The sequence below is a fragment of the Mandrillus leucophaeus genome, unplaced genomic scaffold, assembly GCF_000951045.1.
Source record: "Mandrillus leucophaeus isolate KB7577 unplaced genomic scaffold, Mleu.le_1.0 Scaffold81, whole genome shotgun sequence".
Classification (NCBI taxonomy): Eukaryota; Metazoa; Chordata; class Mammalia; order Primates; family Cercopithecidae; genus Mandrillus; species Mandrillus leucophaeus.
In genome coordinates, this window is record NW_012108808.1 from 307,516 (window position 1) to 319,221 (window position 11,706).

Sequence of the window (11,706 nt, forward strand, 5' to 3'; positions counted from 1 at the left end):
TTTTTTAAACTTAGCTTGGGCCGGGCGCTGTGGCTCAAGTCTGTAATCCCAGCACTTTGGGAGGCCGAGACGGGCGGATCACGAGGTCAGGAGATGGAGACCATCCTGGCTAACACGGTGAAACCCCGTCTCTACTAAAAAACACAAAAAACTAGCCGGGCAAGGTGGCAGGCGCCTGTAGTCCCAGCTACTTGGGAGGCGGAGGCAGGAGAATGGTGTAAACCCAGGAGGCGGAGCTTGCAGTGAGCTGAGATCCGGCCACTGCACTCCAGCCTGGGCAACAGAGCAAGACTCCGTTTCAAAAAAAATAAAAACAAAACCAAAAAAAACACATTAGTCAGGTATGGTGGCACGCACCTGTAGTCTCAGCTACTCAGGAGGCTGAGGTAAAGGATTGCTTAAGCCCAGGAATTCCAGGCTATACTGAGCCATGAAGGTGCTACCACCTTTCAGCCTGGGTGACAGAGCAAGGCCCTGTCTCAGAAAAAATAAAATTAAATTAAAAAATTCCCTCTCCCTATCCTCAAATATCAAATAGCAACAGCATTTCTATCTTTATGAGATGACTAAACCACCTGATAACAAAAGAGGGTATAATTCCACATTTCACACATGCTATGAGGATACCATGTTCATAACAAATAACAGATTTCAAATGAAAATTAAGGCTGTATATTTCATAAGAAAAGCTTTTTTTTTTTGTTTTTTTTTGAGATGGAGTCTTGCTGTGTTGCCAGGCTGGAGTACAGTGCCACGATCTCAGCTCATTGCAACCTCTGACTCCCTGGTTTAAGTGATTCTCCTGCCTCAGCCTCCTGAGTAGCTGGGATTACAGGCACGTGCCACCATGCCCAGTTAATTTTTGTATTTTTGGTAGAGACCGGGTTTCACCATGTTGGCCAGGCTGGTCTTGATCTCCTGACCTCGTGATCCGCCTGCCTCAGCATCCCAAAGTGCTGGGATTACAGGCGTGAGCCACGACACCCGGCCAAGAAAAGCTTTAAGACATTAAGGTGATCCAAATTTTAGTGGTTAGAACACACATCACCCTTACAAAAATGAGAGAATATATTTGATTCTAAAATCAAACTTCACATACTCTTTCTGCTGTCATTTTTGTCCCTCAAGCATCCAAGTAGCCGAGAGAAAACTGGACGTACCAGAGGAGTGTATCATTAACGCAAGTCTCTTGAGATGCCTTGTCGATCGGTAGATCAAGTTATAGCCTCGGTTTCTGATTTTGCTGTGGTGATACTGGATGTAGCATTCAAGGAGTAAATGGAGAATCCACAAAATAACTTTCCCAAGGATTATAACCGTCTGAACTTTCAGTGGGTTTGTGTAATTTCCTGGGCACTTGTCCTCATTTGGATTAGGATAAGAACAAAGCACACCTGTTAAAAATGCTAAAATAACAAACACAAGCTGAGGGAAAGGAGAGCAGAAAGATTAATTTCAATATTTGTAATTAGGAAACAATAACATCCATCCCAGCATGCATTCTTATATCTACAGCTTCCCCTATCCATTTTTTTTTTTTTTTTTTTTTTTTTTAGACGGAGTCTCGCTCTGTCGCCCAGGCTGGAGTGCAGTGGCCGGATCTTATCCGCCTCCCGGGTTTACGCCATTCTCCTGCCTCAGCCTCCCGAGTAGCTGGGATTACAGGCGCCCGCCACCTCGCCCGGCTAGTTTTTTTGTATTTTTTTAGTAGAGACGGGGTTCCCCTATCCATTTTTATACATGAGTTTTTAAATGTATTTTCATTTTGTTTTGTTTAAAGGTATTTTTGTTTTCTGTGTGAGATACAGTCGTGCCCTGTTGCCCAGGCTGGAGTACAGTGGTATCATCTCTGCTCACTGCAGCCTCAACCTCCTGGGCTCAAGAAATCCTCCTACCTCAGTCTCTGGAGTAGCTGGAACTATAGGCCCATGCCACCACACTTGGCCAATTTAAAAAAATTTTTTTATAGAGACAGGTTCTTGCTATGGTACCCAGGCTGGTACAGAGTATGTTATACAAAAAGTAAAAGGAAAGAAGAAAAAGAGGTCATCATCTGGAAACCACCCTCCCGCACATGGTGGTACCAAGAAGAAGGCACTTCAGCTGGGATCTGGGGATCAGGAAGCCATGGTGGAGCCATACCACAGCTACTAGTGCCCTCAAGGAAAGGGGATACCACCTCTCTCCTCAGTGATTCAGTTCTGAACTCAAGACTCCCATAGTGCACTTCGCTGAAGAGGAATCCCAGCTGCAGGGGAAGCTAGGAAATGTACTGGGGGAAATGGTCCCTGCAGACAGGCAAACCCATCAGTAGGAGGCTGAGCAAAGGCTGAGCAAGTCAATCAACTCCATTCACAGTCCTCATAAATACTCAAGGAGTGGTGAGAATGAGCCCTCTTAATTTTTCACACTGCAGCAGAGAACAACCATAACCCCTAGTGCTTCTGACTGCAATAATTGAAATGGAGGAACTGATTAAACAGACTGGCAGCGGAGTCACCACCAGTGAGGCCTGTGATAAGACTTTTCGCACATGTGCTTTTATAAACTCCAGATATTTGTAATTTTGTCATCATACAAAAATTGCACATATTATTCCACTGCAACTTGATTTGTCTGCTAAAACATTATTCCCTAGGTATAAGTAAATTTATGATAAATTCCTGTGTCAATATATGTAGACTTTTCTGCATCTTTCTTGTAACTGAAAAAGTAATACATGCACATGGTTAAAAAATCAAGCAGTATTCAAAAGTAAACAGTAAATTATATTAGTGTCTCTTCTACCAAGACCCTCAGTCCTCATTTCAGAGGCAACTAGGTCCGTGAATGCTTCTAGAAATATCTATTATATACAGGAAAACAGGTGCACACCAGCCCTCTCAACTCCCTTTTAAAAACTACAAATAGGACATTCTATACAAAAGGTTGAAAACTTGATTTTTTTTCACTTGACAATGTAATCATGAAGGCTACTCTATGTTAATATACTGTACACCTGTCTACCCCATTCTTAACAGTTGCATAGCATTTCCTTATATGAATGGGACACACTGTGTCCTGTGGATGCCAAGTAGTTTGTAGTCTCTTGATATGATAGACAACGTGGCTATTATCAACAATATCTTTACATGTATGCAAATAATATCCACAATGAATTATTTGAAGATGTAAGTAAACGTGTATGTACTTTTTTTTTTTTGCCCTCAGGATGACACAGCCCTCAGGATGTCCTAAAAACATGTGCCCTACATTTTAAATGTTGATAGATACAGCACAACTGCCCTCTGAAACACTTGTATAATTTTTACAAACATCACCTCTGGATAGGTCCCCTTCTTCCAGCCAACTTACATGAATAAACCACAGAAGATTCACTATGATGACTGTAGGAAGAGGATGGAATCGGGGTCTAAAGTGAGCTTGTAATGAGTGATGTGGGAGAAGCTGGGCATCCAGAAGTGGGTCGTCTTCAATACTCTGGGTGATATCCAAGGAACCCTGGAGTGCAGAAAAACAGAAGCAAGCTATAATCACCACTTTCTAGATTATGTTTCTAAGACAAATCTACTAAACTATAAAACTTTTAAACCATATACAAATTACAGGCAAGAGAACACATTCCCTACCTGAACCCAATTTTTAAAAATTAATTAATTTTTAAAAAATTGTAGAGACACGGCCTCGCTATATTGCCCAGGCTGATCTTGTTTGTTTGTGTTTTGTTTTTTGTTTTTGAGACAGTCTCGTTCTGTCACCCAGGCTGGAGTGCAGAGGCACAATCTGGGCTCACTGCAACCTCTGCCTCCCAGGTTCGAGCAATTCTCCTGCCTCAATCTCCTGAGTAGCTGGGACTACAGGTGTGCACCACCACACCCAGCTAATTGTTTTGTTTTGTGTTTTTTTTGAGATGGAGTTTCCCTCTTGTTGCCCAGGCTGGAGTGCAGTGGCACAATCTTGGCTCACCGCAACCTCCGCCTCCTGGGTTCAAGCGATTCTCCTGCCTCAGCCTCCTGAGTAGTTGGGATGACAGGCATGCGCCACCATGCCCAGTTTATTTTTTATTTTTAGTAGAGACGGAGTTTCTCCATGTTGGTCAGGCTGGTCGCAAACTCCCGACCTCAGGTGATCTGCCCGCTTCGGTCTCCCAAAGTGCTGGGATTACAAGCATGAGCCACCATGCCTGGCACACACCCTGCTAATTTTTGTATTTTTAGTAGAGACGGGGTTTCACTATGTTGGCCAGGGTGGTCTCAAACTCCTGACCTCAGGTCATCCACCCACCTCAGCCTCCCGAAGTGGTGGGATTACAGGTATCAGTCACAGCACCCGGCCCCAGGCTGGTCTTGAACTCTTGGTTGCAAGTGATCCTTCCATCTTAGCCTCCCAAATTTCTGGGATTACAAGTGTGAGACACCACACCCAGCCTAAAGCCAATTTAAAAAAATACTCTCCTATAAATAACTAGTATATACATCTTGGTGAAAACAAGTTTTAAAATGGGTAGAGGAAATCTTAATTATATCTTCATCTCATAAACAAGGTAATATGTAATGAGATTTAAGCAAATCATTTTTCTTCAAGCCTTAAAAACATACATATTGATTTATTTAGCATTACCTATATTGTTGAAATAATTACATACAGTTGCAATCGTGTTTTTTTTTTCTTTTAGATGAAGTCTCACTTTGTTGCCCAGGTTGGAGTGCAGTAGTGCAATCTCAGCTCACTGCAACCTCCATCTTCCAGGTTCAAGTGATTCTCCTGCCTCAGTCTCCTGAATAGCTGGGATTACAGGCACCTGCCACCACAGTCAGCTAATTTTTTTGTATTTTTAGTAGATAGGGTTTCACCATGTTGGCCAGGCTGGTCTTGAACTCCTGACCTCAAGTGATTCCCCTGCCTCGGCCTCACAAAGTGCTGGGATTACAGGTGTGAGCCACTGCACCCAGTCCAGTTACAATTTTTAAAGTAACTTTTATTATGTCTATTTAAGGTATATAACACATTATGGGATACATACAGAGAGTAAAAAGGTTACTATAGTGGAACAAATTAACATATCCAACATCTCACATAGTTATCCACTATTTGTGTTTGTGGCAACAGCAGCTGAAGTCTACTCACTTAGCATGGATCCCACATACAGCACAATTTTATTCCCTATAGTCCTCATGTTGTACATAACTCCAGTAGACTTGCTCATCTTGCATATCTGCTACTTTGTATCCTCTGATCTACATCCCCCCATTTCTTTCCTGGACCCCCTGCCCAAGAGCTGCAGTTCTTAAACTGTCTCTGGTGGTTCCACAACATTTTGAAAAGTTGATGGAGGCTTTATTAAGAGTTCTTAAGCCGGGCGCAGTGGCTCAAGCGTGTAATCCCAGCACTTTGGGAGGCCGAGGCGGGCAGATCACGAGGTCAGGAGATCGAGACCATCCTGGCTAACACGGTGAAACCCCATCTCTACTAAAAAATACAAAAAACTAGCTGGGCGAGGTGGCAGGCACCTGTAGTCCCAGCTACTCAGGAGGCTGAGGCAGGAGAATGGTGTAAACCCAGGAGGCGGAGCTTGCAGTGAGCTGAGATCTGGCCACTGCACTCCAGCCTGGGCAACAGAGTGAGACTCCGTCTCAAAAAAAAAAAAAAAAAAAAAAAAGTTCTTAAAACAAACTTTCCACTATGATAGAAATAGAATGGAAATTGATCACCCGGATTGGCCCTTGAGGAAATTTAGTTTGTAGATACCAGATTCTCAGTGAAAGCAACTAGAGTTGTAATGTCACCAAAGTACCCAACAAAGACTTAGTGCGTGGAGGCTGTCACCTAAAAATTTCAGCAAGTCACGTTTAAAGGTATGGTTTTGACAGGAACAGTTCTTCCAGGTCTCTGCTGCATAAAATGAACCACAACAATCTCTCAATCTCAGACCCTTACTATAAACTATTATGTGTAACACTGTGCCTGGGGTAAAAGAATATAATGTGGTTACATTTTCATTGGGGGAGGTAAGAGATAAAGACATGAAGAACTAAACAACAATATGAGAATACACAATAGAATATAGTACACTGAGATCTAATGACAGCATAGCAATTATAGTTAACAATACTGCATTGTAGGGCTAGGTGAAGTGGCTTATGCCTGTAAGCCCAGCACTTTGGGAGGCTGAGGTGGGCGGATCAGCTGAGGTCAGGAGTTCGAGACCAGCCTGGCCAACATGGTAAAACCCTGTTTCTACTAAAAATATAAAAAAATTAGCCAGGCGTGGTAGCACACGCCTGTAATTCCAGCTACTCGGGAGGCTGAGGCAGGAGAATCGCTTGGACCCAGGAGGTGGAGGTTGCAGTAAGCCGAGATTGTGCCACTGCACTCCAGCCTGGGCGACAGAGCAAGACTTCGTCTTAAAAATATGGATATATACTGCATTGTATATACTTTTAATTTGCTAAGAGTGTAGATATTAAGTGTTCTCACCACATGTTAAAAAAAAAGAAAAAAGGATATGGTGCGTGGGAAGTACATGAAGTCAGCAAATGAAAAGCACAGAAGACAATGACAAAAAATTCAGGTCAGTTAATTGCATTACAATGAGACAGAAATGAAGGATTCATGAATAGGATTTGGCTACATAGAATGAGAGCTCTTTATTTTGGAAGAAGTAGGGAGTAGGAAAAATTATGTAAGGGATGGCTGTTGGTTGCTAAGATTACAAAGATAAGCACAGTAATCTGGGGTGTAACCTAGCTCTGGAGTGGCCTCCTCGATTTCCAGTAGCAAGTATTCAACACTGCTCTGCAACTGTTTTCGTTGTTGTTTGGTTGGTTTGTTTGGCTTTTTTTTGAGATGGAGTCTTGCTCTGTTGCCCAGGCTGGAGTGCACTGGCTCAATCTCAGCTCATTGCAACTTCTGCCTCCTGGGTTCAAGCGATTCTCCTGTCTCAGCCTCCTGAGTAGCTAAGATTAAAGGCAAGCGCCACCATGCCCGGCTAATTTTTGTATTTTTAGTAGAGATGGGGTTTCGCCATGTTAGCCAAACTGGTCTCGAAGTCTCGACTTCAGGTGATCCATCTGCTTTGGCCTCCCAAAGTGCTGGGATTACGGGCATGTGCCACCGCGCCTGGCCAACTCTTTTATTCAATGCCTAGATTGCTTCCTGTTTAGTTTACCATAACTCATGGTTCGATTCAGATTACTCCTGTTCTCTTCAAGACCCCTCTGCCTCTAGCTCATTCTCAGTCAGCAGATGTTGGAGCCTTGAAATCTACTCTTCCCTTAGCTAATGTCTATGCATTCTTTCATGCTCAGAAGGGGCAATTCCCACCACATGGCCTTTCTGGATACCCCTAATTTGGACTGTGCCACCTCCATGTTTTTCAAAGCATTCTGTGCTTGCCTCTTCTATCATAGTATCCTGTGATGGTCTCTTACTTATCTCTTTCCCACTAGACTTCATTGGACCCATTAAATTACACCTCTTGTCTTCGTAATCCCAGCACTCAACACTGTCTCATGGTTGTCACTCAGCAAACATTTGCTAGATGAATGAATGAGTGCCCCAAACCTGTCTCCGCAGTATTTTCTAACTCAATTTTGATCATCATCAAAGACCTGGGCTAATCAGAAGAGATTATCAGGACATACAGGGGATCAACTGTGACTAAAGGCAGTAAGAGCTTTGGTTAAGGGCAGGCTCCTAAGGGCAAACTGGATTCAAGCACAAGTTCTACTGCTTTCTAGCTGAGAGCAAGTTACTTCACCTCTCCTGCCTCAGTTTCCCCATCTAAAAAGAAGACTAATAATAGCACCTGCTTTGTAGCTCTGTCAGGAATACTAAATGAGTCACTACACACGCAAGTCCTCATAACACGGCCTGACACACAGAGAGTCTTCAGTAAGTCTTAGCCACTATTATTTATTAACTCTTTTCTCTTTTTAATATTTTTTAAATTTTAAAATAAAAATCAACAGGGTCTCGCTATGTTGGCCAGGTTGGTCTTGAACTCTTGGCCTCAAGCAATCCTCCCAAGTGGACTCCCAATGTGCTAAGATTACAGCTGTGAGCCATCACGCCTGGCCTTTTCATTAACTTACTTTTGACTTGCACCCTGCTGTGGTCTAAATGTTGGTGTCCCACAGTAGTCCCCTGCTTTCCTTTGGGAAGTAATTAAGCCACGAGGGTTCCTTGCTCATAAATGAGATCAGTGCCCTTCGAAAAGAGGCTCAAATGAGCTCCCTTCCACCTTCCACCGTGTGAGGATGCAGCAAGAAGGCGCCATCTTTGAGGCAGAGAGCAACCCCTCCCCAGGGCTCTTGGCACCTTGATCTTGGACTTCCTGATTCTGTGGCTGCCTTAATCTTGGACTTCCTGTCCTCTAGAACTGTGGGCAATGCATTTGCATTTGTAAATTACTCCATTTGTATTTTATCATAGCAACCCAAACAAAGACACTACCCCTATAATCATTACCATTCTATCCACTCAGTGCTGGGACATGATAAAAAGAGAAAAAATTATTACCATTCCTAACTCCTAAACCTGTAATTTGCTCTCTATTTTCACTATCTTAGTCCAGGCCCTCCCATTTGTCTTGGCCTTTTACTAGAAGTTTCCAGTCTCCTGGTCTTGGCAATCTCTTTCACTGCTGTCAAAATTCTTCCAAGACAAACATTCATGTTTCTCTCCTCAAAAACTTTGGGTAGCTCCCTGTGATGGTCAATATTAGGAGTCAAATGGATGGTAAAGTATTGTGTGTGAGGAGCCAAACACTTGAGTCAGTGGACTGGGAGAGGAAGACCCACCCTCAATATGGGCGAGCACCATCCAATCAGCTGCCAATGCAGCTAGAACAAAGCACAGAATAGGGGTATAAGCAGCCTCCTGAGTCTTCTGGCTCTCTCTTTCTTTCCTGCCTCAGACGCTCACTTCCTTTCTTCCTGCCTTTGGACATCAGACTCCAGATTCTTCGGCCTTTGGACTCTGAAACCTGCACCAGCAGCTTGCCTGGGGCTCTCAGGCCTTCGGCTGCCTACTGAAGGCTGCACTGTTGGCTTCCCTGGTTTTGAGGCTTTGGGGCTTAGACTGAGCCACTATCTCCTTCCCTTTCCCCAGCTTGCAGGTGGCCTATCATGGGACTTCACTGTGTAATCTTGTGAGCTAATTCTCCCTAATAAACCCCCTTTTTATATATACATATATCCTATTGGTTCTGTCCCTCTGGATAATCCTATTACAATCCCCAAATCCTCAGGACAAAGTCCAAATTCTTAGTCTGTCGCTTTACAATCTGTCCCCAAGTTACTTCTCAGGATTTTTTTTTTTCTTTTTTTTTGAGACAGAGTCTTGCTCTGTCCCCCAGGCTGGAGTGCAACGGCATGATCTCAGCTCACTGAAACCTCTGCCTCCTGGGTTCAAACAATTCTCCTGCTTCAGCCTCCCAAGTAGCTGGAATTACAAGCGCCCGACACCTTGTCCAGTTTTTATATTTGTAACAGAGACGGGGTTTCACCATGTTGGCCATGCTGGTCTCGAACTCCTGACCTCAAGTGATCCGCCCTCCTCAGCCTCCCAAAGTGCTGGGATTACAGGTGTGAGCCACTGTGCCCAAACTTTTTTTTTTTTTTTTTTAACAGGGTCTCACTCTGTTACCCAGGCTGGAGAACAGTGGCACAATCTCGGCTCACTGCAGCCTCCGTGCCCCCCTCCCCAGGCTCAAGAGCTCCTCCTACCTCAGCCTCATGAGTAGCTGGGACCACAAGCACACTCCACTATGCTTGGCTAATTTTTGTATTTTCAGTAGAGACAGGATTTCACCCTGTTGCCCAGGCTGGTCTTGAACTCCTGAACTCAAGCAATCCTTACAGGCCTGAGCCACTGCGCCTGGCCAAGGATTTGCCGCTCACCATTTCCCTCCCTCCTGGTGCTGTCTGCTTATGATACCTATCTTTCACGAAACACTTTCTATCTCCACACCAGCTCTACTTGTTCCTCCCCCTACCTGTCAAACGCTTGTCCCAGCAAAACCGCCTTCTCCATGATGCCATTTTAACACTCCCAGCCCCAGCACCATTCCTACTGCACTCTTAATCTGACATTGCAGTTTTCATCTATACAAGTTTGAGCTGGGTCTACTTTGTATCTTCCATGTCTCTATTTAACTTCTAAATACATAGAAGACATTTATAATAATGTTTAATGTCCACATGCTATTTCTAGCATATGTCATGTCTGAACCAGTTTCAGTGGACTCAGTACAGCTCACAGTTTCCTGCCTCTTGGCATGCCTTGTCATTTTTTACTGGATGCCAGATATGGCAAATTTTACCTCTGTGGGTGCTGGACATTTTCTGTATTCCTTTTTTTTTTTTTTTTTGAGACAGAGTCTCGCTCTGTCACCCAGGCTGGAGTGCAGTGGTGTAATCTCAGCTCACTGCAAGCTCCACGTTCACGCCATTCTCCTGCCTCAGCCTCCCGAGTAGCTGGGACTACAGGCACCTGCCACCACGCCCGGCTAATTTTTTGTATTTTTAGTAGAGACAGGGTGCCAGGATGGTCTCCATCTCCTGACATTGTGATCTGCCCACCTTGGCCTCCCAAAGTGCTGGGATTACGGGCGTGAGCCACCGCGCCTGGCCATTTTCTGTATTTCTGTATTTGTGAACTTTGTTCTGGAGTGCAGTGAAGTCACTTGGAAACAGTCTTGCTGTTAAGAAATTAGGTGGGCTTCATCTAAGGTTAATTATACTCCACTACTGAGGCAAGACCTTTCTGAGTACTCTACCTACATGCTCTGTGAATTACGAGGGTTCTGTCTGGCTGGTGGGTGAAATAGGCAGTATTCTTGGCCCTGTATCGAAAAACTGTTCCTTCCAATCCTTTTAGGTGGTTCTTTAAGAGGCCTCCAAGAGCTTCCTCATGCCCTGATTAGCACTCTACTGGATGCCTAGTAGGGGTGGGGACAGGGGCTCCCCTGCAGACCTTCAGTTCCCCCTCTTTGTAGCTCTCTCCTCTCTGGCTGCTCTGTCTTGTGAACTCTAGTTACTTCAATCTCCTAGATCCTCAACTTAGAGGTCTGCTGGGCTCTGCCTGGCTTCCCCCTTCCTTGTCACAGCCTGCACACTCTTTCAAGGCAGTAAGCCGGGGCAGTGATAGGGTTCATAGCATTTGTTTCCCATCTCTGATATTGCTTACCCTTCGTCGTCTGATGTCCGGTATCTCACAAAGTGTTGTATCATATGTTATATCAGTTTTTCGGTTGTTTCAGGCAGAATGGTAGATCTATTCCCAGTTACTCCATGTTGGCTGGGAATGGAAGTCCCTACTGAACTCTGTTACATCTGTGTTATAACCTACCATACTAAGCACATGGCATTGAAATCGTCAGAATAAAATGTGCTTTACAAGGGCAGAGACTCTTTTATATTATGTCCTTTGTGCTTTTAACACTTGATACATAGCAGGTGCTAAAGTGTTCAATATGTGTGTTGAGAGAATGAAAGACTGCTCAACTTCCTTGTATGCTTCAGACCTGGGAAATTTTTATTTATTTATTTATTTACTTTTGAGACAGAATTTCACTCTTGTTGCCCAGGCTGGAGTGCAATGGTGTGATCTTGGCTCACTGCAACCTCTGCCTCCCAGGTTCAAGCGATTCTCCTGCCTCAGCCTCCCGACAGGTTGGGATTACAGGCACGTGCCACCATGCCC

At 44.3% G+C, this 11,706-nt stretch overlaps 1 protein-coding gene across 1 annotated transcript in view; it reads right to left on the minus strand.

Annotated features, from left to right (window-relative positions):
• TMEM192 (transmembrane protein 192) overlaps positions 1–11,706 on the minus strand; it is a 38,712-nt gene that overhangs the window by 19,571 nt on the left and 7,435 nt on the right. Inside the window, exons 2-3 of the mRNA XM_011967771.1 lie at positions 3,355–3,501; positions 1,161–1,425 (exon numbers count right to left, since the gene is read on the minus strand). Of these exons, the coding sequence (XP_011823161.1) occupies positions 1,161–1,425; positions 3,355–3,501 (412 nt within the window). The remainder of the gene's footprint in view (positions 1–1,160; positions 1,426–3,354; positions 3,502–11,706) is intronic.